At 33.4% G+C, this 24,406-nt stretch overlaps 6 protein-coding genes across 6 annotated transcripts; 2 read left to right on the top strand and 4 right to left on the bottom strand.

The window, feature by feature from the left end:
* On the bottom strand, positions 3,480-5,157 carry LOC18601034 (peroxidase 55). The gene is made up of 3 exons (XM_018119331.1): positions 4,924-5,157; positions 4,187-4,378; positions 3,480-4,075 (listed from the first exon to the last, which is right to left on the bottom strand). The coding sequence occupies exons 1-3, from the start codon at positions 5,125-5,127 to the stop codon at positions 3,500-3,502; spliced, it is 972 nt and encodes a 323-aa protein (XP_017974820.1). The 5' UTR covers positions 5,128-5,157; the 3' UTR covers positions 3,480-3,499.
* Positions 6,507-8,328, bottom strand: LOC108661676 (peroxidase 55-like). Its single transcript, XM_018119316.1, has 3 exons — positions 8,110-8,328; positions 7,409-7,600; positions 6,507-7,082 (listed from the first exon to the last, which is right to left on the bottom strand). Exons 1-3 carry the CDS (start codon positions 8,311-8,313, stop codon positions 6,507-6,509), a joined length of 972 nt encoding a protein of 323 aa, XP_017974805.1. The 5' UTR covers positions 8,314-8,328.
* Positions 9,353-11,500, bottom strand: LOC18601033 (peroxidase 55). The gene is made up of 3 exons (XM_007031838.2): positions 11,127-11,500; positions 10,390-10,581; positions 9,353-10,274 (listed from the first exon to the last, which is right to left on the bottom strand). Exons 1-3 carry the CDS (start codon positions 11,331-11,333, stop codon positions 9,699-9,701), a joined length of 975 nt encoding a protein of 324 aa, XP_007031900.2. The 5' UTR covers positions 11,334-11,500; the 3' UTR covers positions 9,353-9,698.
* Positions 14,991-17,179, top strand: LOC18601032 (zinc finger protein 511). Its single transcript, XM_007031837.2, has 4 exons — positions 14,991-15,190; positions 15,403-15,467; positions 15,848-16,046; positions 16,484-17,179. The coding sequence occupies exons 1-4, from the start codon at positions 15,062-15,064 to the stop codon at positions 16,856-16,858; spliced, it is 768 nt and encodes a 255-aa protein (XP_007031899.2). The 5' UTR covers positions 14,991-15,061; the 3' UTR covers positions 16,859-17,179.
* On the top strand, positions 17,591-19,263 carry LOC18601031 (protein transport protein Sec61 subunit gamma). Its single transcript, XM_007031836.2, has 3 exons — positions 17,591-17,782; positions 17,892-18,007; positions 19,012-19,263. The coding sequence occupies exons 1-2, from the start codon at positions 17,689-17,691 to the stop codon at positions 18,005-18,007; spliced, it is 210 nt and encodes a 69-aa protein (XP_007031898.1). The 5' UTR covers positions 17,591-17,688; the 3' UTR covers positions 19,012-19,263.
* Positions 19,993-21,250, bottom strand: LOC18601030 (50S ribosomal protein L27, chloroplastic). The gene is made up of 4 exons (XM_007031835.2): positions 21,138-21,250; positions 20,751-21,047; positions 20,468-20,569; positions 19,993-20,366 (listed from the first exon to the last, which is right to left on the bottom strand). The coding sequence occupies exons 2-4, from the start codon at positions 21,042-21,044 to the stop codon at positions 20,187-20,189; spliced, it is 576 nt and encodes a 191-aa protein (XP_007031897.2). The 5' UTR covers positions 21,045-21,047; positions 21,138-21,250; the 3' UTR covers positions 19,993-20,186.

Below are 24,406 nucleotides of genomic sequence, written 5' to 3'. Positions count from 1 at the left end.
TTCTGATCTTGTTCGTGTCAAAGGAATAGAGCGGCTGCACCCAAACATTTATTTTATTAGTTGGTGCATAATCCTCTTACCTAAAGAGTAGGATTTGAATCCTCCCCTCCAATTATAAAAAAATAAAAAAATAAAGTGCCTTACTCCTTTACATTATGTTATCATGACACCCATGGCTTGCCAAAGTCTGTTGAAACTGTGACTGTTCGATATGAGACTGTTTTGCACATTGCTGCTCAAACAAGTATATTAGAGGCTTTTTCAGGCACCTTTGTGGCAGATTCTCTGAAACCATCCAATCAGAACTTCAAAAGCCTCTATCATGTTATTTGAACAACAATGTGCAAAACAATCTCCCATCAACCGTCATATCTTTAATAGACTTTGGACAAACGACTAGGAATTTAACCATGACATGAATGTTTATATGCTTGATAGCATAATGTAAAGGAGTAAGCCCCACTTCCTTTGACACAAACAAAATCAGAACCAGCATGTAGAAATAAAAACATTAACTCGAAATATCCCTTTATCAGGACCAGGTGCATGGAGTTAAGCCCAAACTTGTTTAACTTTTTGACAAAGGAATGCATCAACTTAATCTCCATTTCAAAACGAGTTTTCCAAGAACAAGCTGTTATGTGTAATGGAGAATCTATGAACATTTTCTCATCAATCTGCCCCAAAACATCATCATCCTCCCAAATTAGTTCGTTCATGACATCCATATCACCCACTCGAGAGGTGTGGATCAAGTTATCGGTCATTATAAAGACACTTGAATATTCTTGAAATGTTGCTTAAGGGAGGAACATCATAGGTTTTTGGCAAAAGGCATAGGTCTGATTTCGGTTTCTGATGAAGGAGGTGGAATTTGTCAACTACGTTTTGTACGGAGGATCTTTTCTGGGGTGGGGAAGCTGAACCTGATGGTGCTGATTGTAGCTTGGTTGGAATCATGTCTGTCGGCTGCAGGGTTTGGACTTCTCTCGTACAGGCGAGATGTCCCGTGAAAAAGCACCTGTTTTGATCCCAAGTGCAACCAGAGTTGCTATGTATCATCTGAGTTACACGCAGATCAAGGTTAAAGGTGGTCTTTTTTGCCTTCTTTGCTTGATTCTGTATCACTACCGGGTTAGAAGGGTAATTTTCTGTACTCTTTCTTCTCAATGAAATATTAAATTTTACCTTTTAAAAAAAGGCCATTGACGTTGATATGATGCTTTGGTGCTTTAATGATACTTTGAATCTTGATTTACAGGGTTATAAAAAGGTCTAAATGATCTGTCTGATGAGGATGAATTCCTCGAAAACATGGCATTTGCAGGAAGTAGGAAAGACAAAAAAAAGTGTGAAAAGAAATAATAGATACAACCATCAACCATGTGTTGAAAGCAACATTTCCGTTGTAAGTCACATGAATTTTTTCTCTCTTCTATTTCTAGCCTTTACCCTTGCCAGCTATTGAAATACTTTATTGGAAAATGACGACTGCAGTGACAAGAACCAGAAGAAAAAACACATGTTAAAGAATTAATCCTTTTCAATTAATATTTATTGTCTGCTGAAGAGAGAATATCCCAGCAGGGTGATCTCAATCTAGCAGCAGTAAAACAAAACAGAAGTTTAAACAAGACAAAGAAAGAACCCAGGTTGTATGTATTTTGTGATCAAATGCACATATTGAGGCTCCTATTCCATGCCAATATCTTCCCTTCAAGAATTGAATGTTGTGCAGTCTACCTTCATCTCCCCCGCTTTTCCAGTCTTAACTCCCACCCTTCCAAGCCTCCTCATTGCTGTGATGAAGGCTGCTCTAACGTTACTTTGGTTTTTAGCAAAATTAGTCACAGTTGGTTTCGATGCTGGATTGGTAAAGAGCACCTCATCTGATGTAAACAAGTGCTGCTTAGCGACTGGATTGCTTTGTGTAGTGTTCATTTCACGCTTTGAGATTGTTGGATAAGGTTTGTTCATGGAATTTTTTGGAACTTCTTATACCGTTTGGAGAGTTAATATATCTGAGTATCTTATGTTATCTAAGCCGCCAATTAAATATAAGTAAGAAATTTTATAATTGAGTTTGGGTAAAGTTAGGGTAATAAAGTTGCTACCAGTCAAGGGTTTGAGAGTGAACTTAAAGTGTTCGGCACTCGAACTCAATTATAAATAATAATTTTAAATATTATTTTTTAATTATAAATTTTTTATGATTAATGAAATGCTTATTAAAATTCATTAATTATTTTAAATATGATTTTAAATTTTAATATTTAAGCTACTACCAGTCATGGGTTTGGGTAGTTGCGTTAAGGTGATCACTGCCCAAACCCGATTATAAACAATAATTTTAAATATTAAGTTTTAGTTATGCATATATTATTTTTGTTTATAAATTTTTAATGATTAATATAATGCTTACTACAATTCATTAATTGTTCTAATTCTAAACTTGAATATTTTTTATGAATTAATTTTAATTTATTAATTTAATTTTTAATAATAATATACATAAAAGTTGATTTTAAGTTTATTTTAATCGAATATTTATCGAGTTTAGTTATTGAACGGGTAGTACTAAGGATATTTTTATATGAGTTTTCATATAACAATTTTAAAATTTAATTGAGTACTTATAGGGTTTGGATCCCCATTAAATAATTGGGTACTCAATGTAGGATACTCAAAAACAATTAATACCTTACCCATTAACATCTCTAAAGACATTGAAAAATTATGAGCTTGCCTCATCTTTATAGAAACCATATTATTATTTCATCCGATTGCAAAATTTTTGAAGAAAATAGGCATTAGCTTTCAACTGCATTACCTGTAAACCTAAAAAATGAAAAATGAACTGTCCTAAAGTTTGACAAGTCGGTTGCAATTGGACTGGTATATCATTTGTTAATTTGCTAATAATTTTCCTGTTAAGACGCAACGCCATTGAAGTTGACATGATGATTTGGTGCTTAAATGATATTTCGAATCTTGATTTACAAGATATAAAGGTCTAAATGACCTGCTTGTTAAACATAAATTCCTCGAAAATATTGCATTAGCAGGAATTAGAAAAGTCAAATAAGTGTGAAAAGAAATCATAGATACAACCATCAGCCATGTGTTTAAAGCAACATTTCCGTTCTAAGTCACATGTTTTTTTTTTTTTTCTCTTCTCCATTTCCATGGCTAAAATGGCATTTACCCTTTGCCAACTAATGAAATACTTTATTGGAAAATAAAGGCAGGAAGTAAGCGAGTTAAATGAGGTCTGCTAGTACTGCAATGACAAGCACCAGAAGAGAAAGACATGATAAAGAATTAATTATTTTCAAAGAGTACTTATTGTCTGCTGAAGAGAGAATCTCCTTGCAAGGTGATCTCAATGTAGCAGCAGTAAAACAAAACAGAAAAAGAAGACAAAGCAAGAATCTAGGTTAAATTTATTCTGTGATCCAATGCACATATTGAGGCTCCTAATCCATGCCAATATCTTCCCTCAAGCGTTGAAGGTTGTGCAGTCTAGCCTTATCTCCCCTGCTTTACCAGCCTTAACTCCCACCCTTCCAAGCCTCCTCATTGCTATGATGAAGGCTGCTTTAAAGTTTCTTTGGTTTCCAGCAAAATTCATCACAGTTGGTTTAGATGCTGGATTGGTAAAGAGCACATCATCTGATGTAAACAAGCCCTTCTTAGCAATTAGATTCTTAAAGTACATATTGTCAAAAATTTGAGGGGTTACAGGATCCATGTCGATGGCAATTCTAGGGTCAACATCTTGAGGGCAGTCTTCCTTTAACTGCTGTACGTAGGTAGGATCCAGATCAGGATCCACGGGAGAGGATGGAGAAAATGAGTACAAGCGATTTGCAAAGCGACTGCAATGAGAGAAGCCTAGAGTATGAGCTCCTGAGAGTGCAATCATATCAGTTTGTGTAAGGTTGTTTTTGGCAAAAAGGGTGTTGAGTTGAGTGAGATCGAAGTTAGGCTCTGGCAGATTTCCTGCTACTCTTGATGCTTGTGATACCAGGCCGTCGCGACGTCCCAATTGTATTTTAAATGAAGGACCTCCAGCCTAAGATTACAATCACATGAAAAACAACTTGGGAACATTAGATTTGCTTCATAGTGATATGTATTTCAAGACAGGTAATAACTTTCAGCTAGATTGTCGGGCATTCCTTACCAGGCGTACAACATCTCTAGCAGCAATAACCAAAATGTCTGCACAGGAGACTACTCCAGGGCATTTTGCTTCCACCGCTTGCTTGGCCTTTATTACGGTGTCAAATCCATCGCCGGCAAGGGAGAGATTGTCTGGAGCATCCTTCTCTGCATCCCCATTTGGAGATGCAATCATGATTGATGCATCACAACCCTACAAACCAAACCAAAGCAAACCACATACAATGGCAAATTATAAACTAGTTTATTCTTTCTGATGATCTCCTGTTTGTTTGTTTCTTTCTTTTTTCACAGATTCCACGGTACTGTTCTTCCTAATGTCTCGTTTGCGTGTGGCTAGTGATGTCAAACATACCAGTTGTTGTAAGGATTGGGAGAGCAATGTAACTATCCGATAACAGAAAAGGATGATTTGATGCTGTTCTACTCAATGGGCTTGGTTATATTTAAGTCAGCTACAATGTAACAGCAACCAAACATGACCATGACTAATTAAACTTAACCCATTTTGTTTCTTTTAAGAAAAAGACAATAACAGATCCACAATTTGCATATAAGAAAATCCTTTCTGCATGACATTCAGAACTTCATCTGGTGCAAGCTATATAGAACAAATACGTTGCAGTAAGTTGACATGCAGGCAACTAAAGGGCAATTAAAAAAAAACATCTTATTCATGACGGTAGACATATTATATATAAAATGAAAAATGATGAAAGATTGATCTTGCTAACGTACCTCAACAAAGCAGTCATGGAAAAACAAACGTAGGGTCGCGGGGACTGTGACGAAGGTTTGGTTAACCTTTTCTTCCACCACCTTTCTTACTATAGACTCCAATATCGGACAGGTAGTGTTGTAGAAACTTTGAGATAATCTTCCCTCCCCACTCTGCAGAATTATGAAAACTATGAACAATGTCAATCCTCTCTTCTTCTCCATTTTCTTCCTTAGCTATAAAATTTCTCTGACTTCCAGCCAGTTCACAGGCCATGTCCGTGTACGAATGATCATATATAAAGAGGAAACATGGGAAGAGACGTCAAGGTCTTCTAGTTCTGTTACAAGTTGCTTGATTTGCTTATTACTTGGCCAAAGTATATAAATATTTATTAGTTCAGCAAGCTACTATATTATTTTAGCCCTTTCTTCAGAATTAGTCCTTTTCTTCCGCCAATGTGTATCTGGGAACAGATAGTTCGCATGTCTTTTTTTATATTTCCTTAGTTTTCATTTCTTAAGCATCCCGTTATAGGAAGTAGGAGGTCATTCCCTAATCGGTCAGTACAACTTTGTTTTAGAACCTCTCAAATGGTCAGAGAGAACAAAACAAATAGAATAATAATTCCAGCCAAAACTATGATCATTTTCTACCGTATTGGTCAAATACAATCTTTTTCCGAGTAATAATTTATCATAATTATCAATATTATACAATATGTATAATAGGATATGTTACGACATTAATAAAAAATGATACGGATCGATATATTAGATAATATTTGATCATATATTGAAAATGTATTGTATTATATGATATGATACACTTTTTATGAATTTTTTCTTTTGTAAGTAAAAAAATTTATTTTTTATTTATTTATCTTTTGAATTGAAACATGAAAAACTACTATTTTCAATCTTTAAGATTAGATTTAACAAAAATATATTAAAAATAAAATCAAATTCACTCTTTGATTTTAACATATTAAATATTTTTTTAATTTTTAATTTAATAAATTAATATAAAATTATATATTTTATTTAAAAATATATATTATTAAAGAGTATATTGAAAGTTTAAATTTTAAAACAATCATCTTTTTCCATATATGTTATATAATTGTCAATACGAAATTTCCATACACTGTACTTGTTTTGATTTAGTAAATATACAATTACTACCTTAAGTCTCGGAAAGAGTTTACTTAAGGAGTTGGAAATTGGCTTGAAATTTCAGCATTCCCCAAGTCAAGCAACGATCTCACCTCCATCAGTGGGGGCAGCCTCTCTCGTTTCATGTCCTTGCTCCCTTGAATTCTTGTTGTTTAATGTTAAGGTCATTTTGGAAATATACATGTAGTTTAAGCCTTCAAGAATAATATGGCGATTACTGCATTTTTATTGTATGATTTACAAAACATTAATGGCATCGGTTTACTGCACTAGACAAGCACAAAAAACTCAGAGATGAACGACAGGGTTCGAACACTATAGTTTATTCTTTGATTACGAGAAATTCCTTGCAGGTGATCTCCAGACATAAAGACAAATCCTCCTTATTGACGATTATATTTCCATGGCTTCATGCCAAGTTCTTCCTTTCAAGAATTAAAGGCTGTGCAGTCTACCCTTATCTGTCCAGCTTGACCAGTCTTAACTCCCACCCTTCCAAGCTTCCTCATTGCTGTGATGAAGGCTGCGTTAAAGTCACCAGGGTTCTTAGCAAAATCAATTACAGTCGGTTGAGATGCTGGATTGGTGAAGAGCACTTCATCTGAAGTGAACAAGCCCTTCTTAGCAACTAGATTCTGGAAGTACATATTGTCAAAAGTTTGCGGGGTTATGGGATCCATGTTGACGGCAATTCTGGGGTCTACATCCTGAGGGCAGGCTTGCTTTAACTCCTGTGCGTAGGTAGGATCCAGATCAGGATCAACAGGGGACGACGGAGAAAATGAGTACAAGCGGTTTGCAAAGCGATTGCAGTGAGAGAAGCCTACAGTGTGACATCCTGAGAGAGCAATCATATCAATTTGTGTAAGATTGTTTTTGGCAAAGATGGTGTCAAGTTGAGTGAGATTGAAATCAGGTTCTGGCAGATTTCCAGCTACCCTGGATGCCTGTGAGATAAGGCCATCACGACGTCCCAATTCTACTTTGAATGAAGGACCTCCAGCCTGGGATTTTAATCAAATTATAGAACAGTTAGAAAACTTAAGAGTTTTCTCATGCCATTACAAAAAATTTGACATTTTTCAATATATAATATTTGATCGAAAAATTTGGTGGCATGAAAATCTTTTTATGCCCAAAAGATTTTCTGACTATTTTACAATCACATTTTGTTCCTTGTCGAAAATTTGTAGAAAAATAACAAGATTAGGAAATCTGTTGAAATTCTTGGGAAATATTTCATCGGAAAAAATGCAATCTTTTGTAGTGTGTGTAACGTATCAAATGGACTGATTTTGGCTTTCCAGGTAAATAAGTGGGCATTCCTTACCAGGTCTATGACATCCCTAGTAGCAATAGCCAAAATGTCAGCACAGGAGACTACTCCTGGGCACCTTTTTTCCACTGCCTGCTTGGCCTTTATCACTGTGTCAAATCCGTCTCCTGCAAGGGAGAGATTGTCCGGAGCATCCCTCTCTGCATCCCCATTTGGCGATGCAATCAAGATTGAAGCATCACAACCCTACAAAAGAAACCATATACAAGGGAAAATTATTTGTAAAAATGATTTACTGTTTGAAGAGACTTCCCATACATCAATGGTCTTTCAACTTTTTATCTAGTAACTGATCAGGTGATTTCATGTTTTCCTGCCCTCATAGTCAACGGTTTGGTTCTGTCCAGATCAGCTACAAATACGATATAACAGGCCCCCAGACGTGACCGTGACCATAAGGAATTAATTAACCCATTTTGTTTTCTTTAAGAGAGAAAAAAAATAAAAAGTCGGTTACCACTTGTAAGAAAATTATTTGGACAGTACATTCAGAAATTCATCTGTTGCAAGATATGCACAACAAATACATTGCATTGGATATGCAAGCAATTGAAGGGAAATGAACAATCCAATCTCTAAAGCAGAACTTCAAAAGAGAAGAAAAGTTCACCTATAAGCTATAGGAACAAAAAAACTCTTTTGATTTTAAGGAGGGAAACAACAAAAAAAGTGGAAGCTTGGTTATGCTTCCTTACCTCAACAAAGCAGTCATGGAAAAACAGGCGCAGGGTCGCGGGAACGGTGACGAACGTCTGGTTAATCTTTTGGGTCACCACCTTTCTTACGATGGATTCCAATTTCGGGCAAGTAGTTTGGTAGAAAGTCTCAGATAATTGTCCCTCTCCCCTCTGCAGTATCATAAAAACTAGGAATAATATCAACCCTGTCTTCACCTCCATTTCCTTGCCTTGTTTAGTTATGCAACTTCTCTTCGAGTTTCAGTCCCTCCACAGGTCATGTATACCCAAGAGCGGGTCATATATATAAAGAAGAAACAAGGAAGTGAAGAGCCTTCTGATTTGTTGCACAAGATGTGCTTGATTCACAAATCAGCTGACCAAATCATATAAATATCATTTATTTCAGCTAGCAACTATATTATTTTGGTCCTTTGATCAGGATTAGTCCTTTCTCTGGTTCGTGTATCCAACTACAAGTAGGGTGTCTTTTCTCTATTACCTTAGTTGTCATTTCTAACTACACTAAAAAAACAGTTTTTCTTGAAGAAATATTCTGTAGGAAAAAGATGTTTTTTCATTAAAATTAGTTTTTTTTATAGATTTTCCATGAATTTCTGTTGAAAAATGTTGTGTATGTTGTAGTGCTATTCATGAAGTGGTAAGTCATTCCTAATTAGTTACTGCAACTGTTTTACAACATCTAAAATTATCAGAGAGAAAACAAAACCAATAGAACAGTAATTTCAAGCTACTTTCAAGTCCTGATTCTCAAGCATAAGCCTGTTAGCAATATTGCAGTACCAGTGATGGAAAAAATTCTCATTGCTTTACTGGCTAGATGTTCGCATCCTTTTCCAGTAGGGGAATTTCTAGATGAGTTCAGAGTTCAGACTTTTAAAAGTCAACCTGCCTTGGCTGTAGTTAGAGATGAAAGTGACACAATAAAAAATCCTAAGTCCAAAGAATATAGTAGAATATTCACATTGGAAACAGAGCTGCTACTTAATTTATGATGTTGAATAATTTATCTCGGATTTCAGTGCTCTTGTTATGGTCAAATGCGTGTGTATGAATGACTTTTTCAGGGTTAGTACTCACTATAAATCAATAAATGAAATCAACCTCCCTCGCATACTCTTATGGCTTTCAAACTCCCTCAAACAAATCCCCTGAATGACTTGAACTGAAGCATTGAACCTGGCTTCCTCACATGGGAAACCATTCTGGGCTGTTACCATTGTTGTGAAAAACCTTGTCGGAGAACAAATTAATGTTTATTTATGTTGAGAGAACAAGTAAACAAGTTAAAGCCTTGAAGGATAGCATGGCACAAAAATGCCATTTATTGTATGATTTACAAAACAATGGCATCTGAATAAGCACTAATGAGCACCAGAAACAAAAAAAAAAAACATTAATTACAGGGCAATCCTTTTTCGAAGATTATATACTTATTTCTTTGATGACGAGAGAAACTCCTTCTGGCCTCTTCTTCAAATTCCCTTTGCCAAACCAGAAGATACAAAAACAAAGCAGAAAAGAATTCAGGTCACATTTATTTCGTGACTGATTGCTCCTTTTTAGGCCCGTACTTCATTCTCCTTTCATGAATTAAAGGCAGTGCAGTCTATTCTTATCTCTCCATTTTTACCAGTCTTAACTCCCACCCTTCCAAGCTTCCTCATTGCTGTGATAAAGGCTCCATTAAAGTTACCAGGGTTGGTAGCGAAATCATTTACAGTAGGCTCAGATGCAGGATCAGTGAAAAGCACCTCATCCGAAGTGAACAAGCCTTTCCCAGCAACTAGATTCTGGTAGTACACATTGTCAAAAGTTTGTGGGGTTTCAGGATCCATGTTGATGGCAATGCTGGGGTCTACGTTTCGAGGGCAGGCTTGCATCAGCTCTTGTGCGTAGTTAGGGTCCAGAGTAGGATCCACAGGAGAAGATGAAGAGAATGAGTATAACCGATTTGCAAAGCGGTTGCAGTGAGAGAAGCCTACAGTGTGAGCTCCTGAGAGTGCAATCATATCAAGTTGGGTAAGGTTGTGTCTGGCAAACATGGTGTTAAGTTGAACACGGTTGAAGTCAGGCTCAGGTAGATTTCCTGCTACGTTGGATGCTTTCGATACGAGGCCATCTCGACGTCCCAATTCTACTTCCCATGATGGACCTCCAGCCTAAGATTTGATTCACATAACAAACAAATTAGAATGATTATGAGTTTGCTTAATTCATATTGGTATGTATTCCGAGGACTATGTATCTTTCATGGAAATCGTGGAGCATCCTTACCAGGACTACAACATCTCTAGCAGCAAGAGCCAAAATGTCAGCACAAGAGACTATTCCAGGGCATTGTCTTTCCACTGCCTGCTTCGCCTTGATTACAGTGTCAAATCCATCTCCTGCAAGGGAGAGATTATCCTGAGCATCCTTTTCCGCATCCCCATTTGGCGATGAAATCATGACTGATGCGTCACATCCCTACAAAAGGAAAGCAGAAGAATCAGTTCAAGAATTTAAAAAGAGATTTCTGGGGAAAGCAAAATTGGTTTTTTTTTTTCTTCTGTAGGTCCAAGACATTCTTTCTTTAAATGTGTGGTTTCTTATGTCAAGCATGTCAGTAGTGAAGATTGACACGTTCAATGCTGTCATGTTATAACAAAAACAGGTGATTTCATGTGTTGCTAGACCTTCCCTAGCATGTGCTTTCACCATGTCCTGGTCAGCTTGAATTTACAGCCTCCAATTGTGACCATGACTTAAAAAAACCAGAAAGAGAGAGAGAAGAAAAGACCAACCATTTCTTTCTCCAACGATTTGTAAGAAATTACAGGGTAATGGAAAAACGAATTTCTAACTAGTACTCGAATAGAGAAAAACAGAAGTGGAAGAAAGACACTGACATGAAAAGCATCCAGGGATGAAACTATGATAAGAGTATCAAACAACTATGGCAGCAAAGATTTGATAAAAAGAAACAAAAGAAAAAAAACAGGATAGATCATGCTACTCTCCCTAGTCCCTACCTCAACAAAGCAGTCATGGAAAAACAGGCGCAGAGTTGCAGGGATTGTAACGAAGGTCTGGCTGAACTTGGTTGACACTTCCTGTTTCACTATGGATTCCAAATTCGGACACGTATTGCTGTAGAAATTTTCAGATAATTGCGCCTCTCCCCTCTGCAGAATCATGAAAACCAGTAACCATACCAACCCTCTCCTTATTGCCTCCATTTTCTTCCTCTAGAACTTTTACAAACTTTTATTTTGCCTTTCAGTCTCTCCACAGGCCATAAGTGAAAGTGTGAAACTCTATATATATGGAAGAAACGAAGCAGACAGACTTGTGATATTAAATCAAGTACTGTTAAGCATGCAGATATAGTAATTATTAATACTCGCTCTAAGCATCTTAATTTCCAATAATATAAAAACCAAAATATGCTTCCAGTTCTTTTCTTGTTAGAATGTCTAACCAATAGCAAATAGCAACTACTAAATTTTTATTCTAGAAAAGAAAAATGTGAAGATTAAATCCTTCTGCAAAACTGGGAAAAGAAAGCGACAGAAATAATTATATGGAGTTGTAGTGTTAAAACCGGGGAGCTAGTCAAACACAAACTGTTGCCATGCAGGTTCCCTTTCACCTAAGCCATGGAAAAAATATATTGTCATAGTTGGCTTTGTGGAATTGGTGGTGCTTATCCTTTTTCTAGATGAGCTGAGACTTTTGGAAATGGACCTGGATTTTTCTTACAAGTTAGTGATGAAAGGGACTTAGCAACAAAATATTGATACCTGATGATGACGAATGTGGAAGGTTTCACATGGGATATAGTGGCAGTTATTTATACTTAATGATCAGGGTTCATGTTGTTAAGGTCAAATGCATCTGTATCAATGACTTGTTCATGATTTTGGAGCAAAATTATGCATTAATCAATTAGTATAGTTGTCTAATATTTCATTTTCATCAGTAAATTTTTAGATTCAGTCTTTTACTCATATTTTAAATTCATTTTTTTCATCAATTATTATTAAAATTTAAAAAAAAATGTCATTTCAGTATCACTTGAATATCCATATGACATAAATCTCAATAGAAATGATTAAATGCACTTATTTTTTTTTTAATCAGGTAGACTGCATTCAAGTGTTTTGGTCTAACTATTTGGCCATGTGAACATCCAAAAAGCATTGAAGTGATAAATTTAATTGAATTTTAATGATGATTGACGAAGATGATAAATTTAAAAAAATTTTAAAAAACCAATCATGTAAAAATTGAATTTAAAAATTTCCAAATGAAAATGAAATATTACACAAAAATCATGAATATTACAAGTAAATTAAAAAAAGAAGATTATAGCACTCTCTTATCTATTAAAACTCAAAATATATATTTATAATATTCGAAATTATAAATCTTAATGACTACATTAAGATGTAATTGATTCACCAAAAACTTAAGAAAGATGAACTAATTAATACATCAATTCAAGACCTAATTAATTCTCAAAAACTGAAAAGCAAATTGCAAACTTTGGATTGCTTACTCAATCATAAGCATTCCTAAGATGGTCGAAACCTACCGCTGGATGAGTTCCGTCTCAAAGGAGTATTACTTTTGAGAACAGTAAGAACTATAAGTCATTGACTTTAAGACTGTTTCGTCTTTTGACTAATTTCCCTTCTCAAGCAACTGTACTGTTAGGACTCCTTCTAATTATTCATTTCGGTGAACAATTCTTACCAAATTTTTTTCTAGTATTTAATTGACTTTTTAAAGATTTTGAACAGGTATCTGCTAGACATTCATTGTCCTCTAGCTTACGTCTGTCTGAAGAGAATGATGAATGCCATTAATTTTCATTTTTTTTATTGACCATACACTTATCATTGGCTTAGATAAGCAATCTTGGGTTTGTTAAATCTCAACCCCAAACTTTCTCTAGCTTTTTGTATTTAGAAAATTGTCATTCACCGACCTATGATGATCCTAGTTAGTGTTTTTAATATCACAAAAATTAGTATGGTAAAGTGGTGTTATCTGATATCAATTAAGATTTAGGTTTCGTTTAATTTTATATTCAAGTTGAGTCTCGATTCTCTTCACTTATTATTAATTAATTTTTAATTGAATATTTTATAAAGTATTAGAGTTTGAATTTATTGTGTTTTTGTCGTCTTTTATGAGTTTGTTTATATGAAAAGCTTTTCTTTTTTATTGTTAGTATAGAGTTTACACGTGAAATTGAATTTCTTAGCCTATAACTAATTGGATACTTCACATATTTTATATGAGTTAGAAGTAATAATCTTTCCAAGGTCTAATCTTCTAATTAATATATATAATCTTGTAATTTAGAACATGCAACCAAAGATGCCTAATTGGCCTTAAAATAAAATGCATTGACCTAGAAAACTGCAAAGCAATTTGTTATCTTTGGTTTCGTAATGATGAAAAGGTCTTCTCTCTTCTGCTTACGCATACAAATATATGAGCATTTGATTCATTAATTGATGTATGAGTTTTTTGTCTAAAAAAGAGAGTTTGAATTCCTCCTCCCTCAATTATAAAAAAGAAGAAGCATGTAAGCCGTAGACTATATATGCTTTGCTCATTTAACGTTTAAGAATCAGTTTACTAATTTAGCAATTTGCACTAAAAAATATTCTCCCCTTTCGTTTTGAACCTTATCTTCTAATTAACATTGAATTCAAGCAAACTTTGTGCTTGCTTGGTTCATATTCTTTGACCACAGTTTAGATCATGAGTGTAGTGGAAAAATGTTAGACCCATGTAATAAGAACATTTTTAATTAATTTTTTAAATCTTTTTTTTCTAAATCTTAATACATAGATGTTTTAAGATTTGTACATATTTTCTTATATGATATTCATTCTGTAGGGAAAAAGAAAAGGGGAAAGTGTATATGTAAAAGGAATATATATATAAAAGGAAAAAAAATAGAGTTGACATTATTTCGCAAAATAAAAAATTGAGCATAGTTATAATATTATTGATAATAAAACATTTAAAAGACATTAAAAGCCTATTTGGGTTTTAATAAAGTCCGTAATTGAGTTTGGTGTCCTGAGTTAAGTGATATTAATTTAGCAAAAAAATTCAGAAAGAAATAATTATTAAAATAAAAAGGATGTATTAATAAGGTCATAACAATAATTTACTATTTTTTGAAAGTAGGGTTGGAGTTCATATTCTTAAGTCAACTTTTGCCTACTTTTATTCCAATCTAAAATCCTGTATATTTAGTTGTTGCACTTTTTTCCCTTTTTCAAAATTTTAAATCATTATAAAGTTTTGTTTTATTTTTTATTCTTCTTTTAGTCTATATCTTTATTTAAAATAAATACAAGTACATTATTAATATTAATAAGAATGGTTATATTTTTTTCCTTATATTTCTAATCATCATTCCAAATATTACATTATTAATATTAATAAGATTTATCCACTTTGTAAATAATAGCTATAATTGTATTAAATGATTTTCATAAAAATATATATTTCTTAATTCTAATAGTATTTAAAAATTTATAAATTCATATTAAAAAGTTTAATTAATATATAATTGGAACGTTAATTGTTTTTTATATATAGTTATCTTTCAATTACAATTATTTTACAATTTAATAATATTTATGTTTTATATACTTATTATTTTAAAAAATAAAAAAACAAAGCTTTGCACATGACAATAGATTCTTAAAAAATAGATGGGCTTCGAAGTGACACTGATCCATGATTATTTAGATGGGCTGCTTCTTGGTCCAGCATAATAACTCTCATCGGGCTTTTCTGGGCCCAATAGAACTTTCTTTCAACCCGAACGAAGCCTTTTCTGCTCAAAGGTTCCCGAAACAAAGTTCAAAATCAAAACGCTCAAAATTGGTCAGGAGAAAAAAAAAAAATCACCTGCAGAAGCTAGCGAGTGGCCATGGCGATGGTTGTGGACTACCAACACGACTTGTCGTTTCCCTACTGGACCTCGACTCGTCGTCGTTTTGATCCCGACTCTCCCTTCTTCTCTTCTGGTAACATCGAGAGAGAACTTCTCGCCAAACAGGTCATTTCGTTTTCCTTTTCAATTTTCATCCACTGTCTGTTCTAATTAAGGATCTAATTTGAATAATTATGCGTTATGAAGTTATAAATTTGATTGGGTTTTCATTATTTTGTTATTTGCTTCTTCTGTTTATGGTTGGTCAGTTTATTTAAGTGAAGTGAAGGTTCAATTTTTAAGACAGCACTTAAAAATTTTTTTTGGGTGAAAATCAGGTGGCATTGGATTTAACTGAAGATGAAAGAAATCAACTTGAGAAGATGGTAGCTAAAGATGCCAGGTTTTATCTTTTATTGCTATATGCAAGTTCTAATTTACTATATTATTTGATGATCAATTTAATAATTACTAGTTGTTAGTGATCATGAAAAGAGCTAGTTTACGCAGAGTCTTTACATAGATTGAAAGGGCCTAAAAAATGTTATATGTCATGAAGCTGCGACTTTGTCAAGTTTTTGTGATTTGGTTGGACTTCCATCTGGTATTATGTATAATAGAATAGCTGTTGTTTCGGGTTCAATGTAGTGATAGGGGCATAATGCTTATGGAAATGGAGGTTTTGTTATATGGGAAAGATGACAAAGCTTCTAAAGTTGAATGCTGTTTATGGAATTAAATGTTCGGTTTGTGTGTTAATTTTTGCAACTAATGTTTGAGCAGGGGTGTCTTTTGTCCGATTGTTGGTTGTGGTGCACGACTGATTTCTTTGGAGGACTTTGAAGATCATTATAATGCTCGACATACTGCTTCTTGTTCTGTGTGCTCTAGAGTTTACCCGACATCTCACTTGCTAAGTATACATGTGTCTGAAGCCCATGATTCCTTCTTTCAAGCAAAAGTTGCTCGTGGTTATGCTGTGGTATCTTTCTCTATTCAACTTGTATATTGGTGTTTGGGAAATTTTTTATGGATTTCTCCCTTTCTTTTTGTTCTATTAAAGAATCAATTTGATCACAATTGTGTAAGTGCAATGAGAATAGGGCTATAAGGCTCCAGACAAGACAATTCAAGTAGTTTCATGTTTTTTTTTTTTAACTTTATCACATTAGCTTGACAACAATCTGGTTTTCTGATAAGGGGGCTAGTCACACTTAGAATTGTGAAGGATGAAGAGACTATTAATTTGTTTATTAGAGCATGACTTAGTATGTGTTTTCTTTTAGATCTGTATGATGTTAACTTTCAATACTTGAAATGTTTAGTAGTTTTTTGTTAATCGCAATGTTGATGTACTTTAATCAGTCTTCAGTATAATTTGGTTTAACACAGTTATCCTCCTATCTTTGTGTGTAACAGTATGAATGCCTTGTTGAAGGTTGTGGTTTGAAGTTCAAGAGCTACAAAGGAAGGCAACAGCATCTGGTCGACAAGCATAAATTCCCAACTTCATTTGAGTTCTTCAAGAAGGCACTTCCATCCAAGAAACAGAGGCAGAAAAACCACCGGAAACAAGCAATGCATAAGAAGGATGAAGAAGCTTCAAGTAAGATGGAAGTAGAAAATGAAACGATGGATGGCCTTGTTTCAGCAGTCTCTAAATTAAGCACTTCAGACTCCTCTCCTTCAACCGTTAGCTTTGGTCGCCGTCATACTCGTGGTCTTACATTTGTTCCTCGATCTGTCCAGCACGAGAAAAGAGCCGACTTCAGACTAGCTGGGGCAAAGAGATAGACAGCTCATGTTCTTTCCACATTTTCCTGTCAACGACTTCTGCAACCGATATTGAAATTGCTTACAGTCAAGTTTCTAGAAGGAATGAAGGATCTGCAAATGCAATGGATGATTCATCTGATTTGCATTTCGAAAGGTCAAAAGTTTGCTAATTGATCATAAAATTTTGCCGTCCCTTTTGATGTTGATCCTCAAGATCATTCATTTGTAGTGCATTGCTATAAATGCAGCATCTAGGATCTCTTGTAATAGATTTCATACAAACTTATGCCTTGTTGAATATTGAGGAATCCTTTGCAACATGAGCAGTAATTTTTTTTTTAAATTTATATTTGATACATTGTTAGTATATAAATTTTGTATATTATTAACAAATCAAAATTTATCATTTCCTTAATAAAATAAATTTAAAATTTAAAAAATTAATACTCATAACTTTAAAAATGTTTATTTTGAAAGATTTTTTAACTTTTATTTTTGCTTATCTATAAGATGACTTTCTTTATTTAAGTGATACTGATAAAACAAATTGCTTTAATACTACTAGAATTAAAAATATGCTTTTAGTTTTCATTAAAATGGAAAAAAAAATGTAACAAAAAATTTAATTTTTCTAATACTCTTGGCATAATAAACAAGAAATTGAAGATTAATCTTATGAAGCAAATAAGGGCAAAGCTGTCATTTCATATGAACAAGTAGGGGTATTTGAGTACAACAGTAATAGCTCAATCCTATATAAGAATCACAGAGCTAGAAGAAAGTCAATAACTTTCCCTCAAAGAGCAAAGCAAAATCTGAAAAGCAAAAAAAAAAAGAAGAAAAGAAAAATGGATGCAATTGACTCAGTTTTCGATCCGCTAAGGGAGTTCGCTAAGGATAGCGTTCGTCTCGTGAAGAGATGCCACAAGCCCGATCGTAAAGGTTACTCATTGTTCCGATTTTCTCTCTTTTTCTTTTCTTTTAGATTATTAGATTTTGTGGATCGATTAAAATTCTGATTGAAGGATTCCTTTTTTGTTTTTGGTTTCAGAATTTACAAAGGTGGCGTTCCGTACGGCGATCGGATTCGTGGTTATGGGATTCGTAGGGTTTTTCGTCAAGCTCATTTTTATTCCTATTAACAACATTATTGTTGGATCCGGTTAGGTGCGGTTCGGTTCCTTCAATTTCTAATTTATATTTCATGTTGTTTTGAGGTGTACTGTCGTAATTATTATGGGTCTATCACTGATGCGATATTAATCTAAATTTATGTGAATTATTTAAAAAAATTAAAGCATTGTACAACGAAATTTCTGGATTTTGAAAGTCTGAACGCTATGAAACTGAAACTTGTGTGAATTTAGGTCTTGAACGGTTTGGAAAACCAGGAAGATGAATTAGTTTAAGTAATCAGAGCTATTTTTTATTGATGAATTTTTGTTTTGCATCTTAGGGGTCAGTATTATGTTGAAAGAATGAGTAAACAATTGTTTCATGGTAAAAGAATAAGAAAGAGAAAAAAAAAAAAGGTCAAGCTTATCAAGGTCATAGACATAAAGGATTAAGGATCTATTACATGTCGAATGGATGGATTTTGTGGGGTTAGCTATTGAATATGTTAGGTGAAGTTGTTTTCCAAATCCTACAGTCCTAGAGGATATTGAGCTCAACTTCTTTTTGCCCACAGTTTGCACCATAAATGGTCATCAAGCACTAATTTTGCTTTCACAAATTTTCAATAGAGTGGTCAAAACTCGCATTTTAGGTAAAAGAATGAGAAAGGGGGAGCAAGCTTAGAAGATGGGGAAGTTAGATCATCTTTGGTCAAGTTGTTCTTGGTCATAGACATAAAGGATTAATGATCTATTCCATGTCAAATGGATGGATTATGCGGGGTTAGGTATTGAATATGTTAGGGGATGTCGTTTTCGAATCCTTTAGCTGGGTGGCATCCATCTCAAGATAAACCAAATAATGGCAGCTTAACAAACCGATACAGACATTAGTTTCTCTGCTTTGAATAAAACTCTATGAGAATATACATCACAAACATCTTCATCTATTAATTATTGTGTTTTGATATATAATTTGCTATGTTTTATTTGTACTTGTGTTTGATAGTTTTGGGGGATCATATGCTTACTCTTTATCTTTTGTTCAAATTGCAGAAGGGAACCATGTTACTCACAGGAAGGATGGGAATTGGTACAATTTTTTAGCACGGGGAGAAAAGAAAGATCTGCATGCTTTAGATCGAGAGATACATCATCTGAGTGCATGGACTAATTTCATTTTGGACTTGAGTTTTCTTTATATTCGTTTTTGTTGAAAATGGTTTAAATGTTAATGATGTAATAGAATCTTGTTGAAACTAGTACAATCTTAAGACTTTTGGTCCAATGAATTATATGTTTCATGCACTTCTTGCTGCCCTGCCAATCCAATTCCAATCCGTAATTTTTTTATAATACAAGGGTATCCTTAGGTTTTACTTGCATTTAATCTCTTTTTTGAACGATTAAAGGGTGCACACTTTTCTGTATCGATTTTTCTATCTCGATGTTATGTACTTAAGATGTTACCCTCAGAATGCTTATCGTAAGAATCAAAACTGATGTCTAGTTTTGGGCATTGTCCTTTGAAATGCATCCCTGTGGTATGTTTTACTCTTTTGTTCACATAGTGTTCACCTTGGAAATGACAACCACCAAAATAGGTAATCTAAAAAAAGGCTATGTCAGTTATAGCCTTAAATGCCATTTAAACAAAACTTGCCAATCCAGTTTTTATTGGATGAATTTTTAGAAACAATATAATATCAAAATCAGGTCGGGTTGAGTCTCGGATCATCGAGTCAACCCTATTTTGATAACTATGATCCAGTTCTATTCTGATAACTATGATATCAATATCATTGAGCATTAGGAAGGTGTCAGATGAATGGAGCTGCACTCCCACAATGGATAATGTCAGTATCATTTAGCAATGGGCAGTGGTTAGACGAATGAAGCTGCATTTTCTGAGTCTACCATAGGTTAATGCATTGTAAGAATGGCGAGACATCTTCCCATTTTACTCCACGTTATGAAAGTTGTAGCCTGCATAGGCTAAGTTGCTCTAACAATATCACATCAGGAAAGTCAGTAAACTTAAAAATCAAATGCCAGACATACACAAAAGGTTATCTCCTACTTTCACAAGATCATAAAATGAAACTAGACAATAAATTTGCAAATTGGATACAGCAAGTTTGTACACTTTCAGATGGGCGAATATGTAGACCTACCTATAAATTATGAGTGCAATACAAAAGTAAAGAATGGGTTTAGGTTGGCAGTTTCAATCAGCAAACCGGGTTGCTATCTGTGGCATCAGCAGCAGAAGCAAGCACGAGTTCTGGCTCAGCAAGACTTCCTTCCTTCCTTGCCTTCCTGCGTTCGCGGCGCATCCTGAAGTACTCTCTCTTCCTTGCTCTGTAGCTGTTGGGATTCTCAGGCTGAACTACTCGTGGATAAACGCTCACCTGTCAATCACAATAAACCCATAATCCATGTCAGCTTGAGGTACATTATCAACTTCTGAAAGCATGAATTTGTGTCTGAGAGTGTTTTAAAAAAATTCGACCTTCTTCCTGTCAGGTCCAAACTTCTCAAATTTCACAAGCCCATCAATTAAGGAAAAGATGGTATGATCCTTGCCAAGACCCACATTTTTCCCTGGATGAAACTGAACAAGAAATCCAAATCTCAGTCGAAGTAAGCTGTCAAAGCTAAAAAGCTTTATCATTCTAATCCAAAAAAAGAAAACCCAAAATAAAATTAAATAAACTTAACAATTCCAAGCATAAAATTGAACAAACAGACTAAAAAAATGAAAATATTCGAGAAAATTTTCGAGGTTTTCACACCTTGGTTCCTCGTTGCCTGACGATAATAGCGCCCGGCTTCGCTGCCTGGTCGCCGAAGATTTTGACGCCGAGTCGTTGACCTCTGGAATCGCGACCGTTTTTAGTACTCCCGGCTCCTTTCTTGTGCGCCGATTCGATCGTCAAAGGAAACGGAGACTTCCTTGGGAACGAAGCGGTCGCAGTTTTGGGAATGGAGCCGAGTTCGCCTTTCAAAAACGACGACGTCGAGCTGGATGATAGAGAAAGTCCCCTAAACGCACCCACCAAATTGAAGCTCATTGTTGCAGTCGCCATTTCCTTTAAAAAATTTAACAGAAAATTGAAGTTAGCATATGGAATTTTAATTTACTCTTTTAGATTTTGTTTAGGGTTCATTTTCGGACTTACGGTTGTGTTCCGAGGAAGAAGAAAAAGGGCGGCTGGAAAAGAAGGAAGGGCGGGGGCTTATCGTTAACTCACAAAAATGAAGCTGCCACGTCAGCAGTTGAGTCACACTCCAAAATGGTTTTTATTTTTTTGGGATTTTTATATTATGGGCTTGCATGCTATAAAAGAATTTTTTAAAAATATTTTTTGGATTTTCATTATTTATTTTATGGATATATATGAAATACTTCATTTTTCATGCAAACCCATGTAAGATTAAAACATCTTCATATTTAGATTTCCAAACATCTTCAAACTACTGAAATCAAGATGAATAAGGCAAACACATACTGATGGATCAGTCCAGATGTCATGCCTTGTAATGGAGACTTTTCATATTTAGGCAAATAATTAAATAAATGGAAGAGATATATCCAATTAACAAAAAAGAAAAACTTTATATATTATAAAATGTAATGCACATCTTGCCTAGTCAAAAGCAATAGGATGACCCTTACCCTTTTTGTACATTGTTGACACTAAAATTAAGCACGATGTAGATAACAAATAATGCAAAGACAATTCATCTATAATCATACCTAGTTTAGTCAACGTGTGGACCAAAGGAGTGAAAGACACCTTTTGAAAGCAATTTCATTGTGGAATATTTATATATATCATATAAACCCTTTTAGGGTTGTGGCAAATTATGTCTAGAGTTGGAAAAAGTTTTTTTTTTTGAAAAGTAGAGTTGGAAAAAGTTAATTGATGATAGAATCTATTTCATAGACCGAAACTTATTCTTTTTAATGAACTTAAATCAAGTCTAAGATCTCATTAGGAAAAATAAATTCACCTAGAAGATTAAGCACACCCTAACAAAAAAAAATTGATGATGACTCTTCTTTTACATCAAACAATTGAGTTTTATGACTCATATGTTACAACATATATTTTTTAAAAAGTTAATTGGATGTTGACATGACCTTAATCTAAAATAATGTTCTTATTAGCAAAGAGATAAAATGAAATCTTTGATTTTTAAAAATATGCTTGCTTGATGGTATTAGAAATTTGAGATTCTTTTTTCGTGAAAGACAGAAACTCAAGAATATGTGGCTAAGTGTCAGGGCCGACCCTTGGGTGAAGCCACCCAAGCAAGGGCTTTAGGCCCCCAACTTGGGGAAGCCCCAATTTTAGAGAAGGTTTATAATTTTATAATAATTATAATATAATTAATTATATTAAAAATGTATAAAAATTAAAAAATATAAAAGTAAAAAATAATTAATAAAATTATTTATTCTTTCACTTTTTTAATTATGTGTCTAATAAATCTTAATTTTTTATTACTTTTTTATTTCTAGAATTCTATTAATTCTCAACTATATTTTCTTATTTCCAATAAACTAACAGTCATATGTATTTAATCATCTCCAACAACTATTTTTTTTCTCACTTATTTCTCTTATTTCCAATCAACCCATTTAATGATTTCTAGTAGCTATTTTTTTCTTATATATAAAACCGATTTTTTTTCAATGTATAATATCTACTTTTGAAATATTCCTTTCTTATTTGCTCTTTTTTCCTTTAACTTTAATTTTGCTCCAAAGAATACACAAAAAGTCTATTCTTTTATTATCTTTATAAAGCTATGAGCCTCATTTGCGGTTGCTATAGAACAATTAAAAGGTCTTCTTTCTTTATTTGTGAAAAATATAGAGAAAATGGATTTGCATCTACTATGATTTCTTCTAAAAAAATTGCATTTGAAATAAACATAGAACCTAAATTTCATGATACACGTATTATTTGTATGAAAAAACAATTTGATGAGAATGTTGATAATGAAATAACTAGATCTCTTGAAGAATCATTTAGAATTGATTACTTCTTGTATATAGTAGATCCAGCAATTTTTTCACTTCAAAGTAGATTTGAACAATTTAAGATATATGAAAATATTTTTAGTTATTTATTTAGTGGTAAAACGTTGAAGTCATTAGATGATAATATTTTGAAAGAATATTGTCTTAATATTGAATGTTTCTTAAAATATAACAACTATTTTGATATTGATGGTTTAGATTTATTTTCAGAGTTAAAAATTTTAAAAGAAATTATATAGGAAGAAAACAGTCCAATTGGCATGCTTAATCATATAAGAAGATTCGATTCTTTTCCAAATGCGTATATTGCTTTTAGAATAATGTTAACATTTCCAGTAAGTGTTGCTTCAGGAGAAGGAAGTTTTTTAAAATTAAAATTAATAAAATTTTATTGAAGATCAACAATGTCTCAAGAAAAATTAAATGGATTGGCTATATTATCAATTGAAAAAGAAATATTTGAATAACTTGATTATAAAAGTTTAATTAAAAATTTTGCATCTCAAAATGCTAGAAGAATAAAATTTTAATAATTTTTTTAATTTTAATAAAAAAAGCCTCATTTGAATATTTTGCTTTAGGCCTTTAAACTTATTGGGCCGCCCTTGCTAAGTGTGGGACTATAACTAACTTTATCATTGAAACTTCTTCATCTCTCGATCTATGAAACTGAATGCATAATTTTATTTTACAATTTTGCAAACACGTTAACAAATCTAATTACTTCATATTCATATTTATCTATATTCTAGAAATCAAATCGGTTTACTTAAAAGTAATCAAAATTTTCATATTATGGTAAACAAATAAAAATTAGAAGAGAGAAATTCAATTTTTTTTAAAAACTTCACATGAAATATATATTATAAAATGCAATGCATGTCTTGATCAATTCAAATGCAATGGGATGATTCTTACCCCTTCTGGTACGATTAAGAAACATATGGACCAAAGTAGTGAAAGGCACCCTTTGAAAGTAATTGCATTATGAAATTTGTATTTTGAAATGGCATTGTGGAATATTTGGTTATGTAATATAAACCCTCAAATGGTTTTGAAAAATTATGTCTCTTTTTAAAAATTAGAGTAAGAATTAATTTTAATGTTGACATGACCTTAATCTAAAATAATGTTCTTATTAGTAAAGAGACACAATGAAACCCATTATTTTTACAAATATATATGGATCGTCGATGGCATTAGAAATCTGAGATTCCTTAAGATTTGGCTTTGGATTTTATGCATTGAAAAGTGAAACAAAGGTTATGACGACCATATGATTATTTCTTACTTAATTGTTCCTAATTTAATACATTGGTAAACCAACCAATATGAATTTGACTTGGTAGTTCATCATTAAAGTTGTTGAATTTTTCTTTCTCAATAAGTCATTTGTAT

Source organism: Theobroma cacao, chromosome 4 (assembly GCF_000208745.1).
Source record: "Theobroma cacao cultivar B97-61/B2 chromosome 4, Criollo_cocoa_genome_V2, whole genome shotgun sequence".
Lineage (NCBI taxonomy): Eukaryota > Viridiplantae > Streptophyta > Magnoliopsida > Malvales > Malvaceae > Theobroma > Theobroma cacao.
The sequence above is the reverse complement of the archived record's forward strand: the minus strand, read 5'-3'. Positions and strand labels throughout refer to the sequence as shown.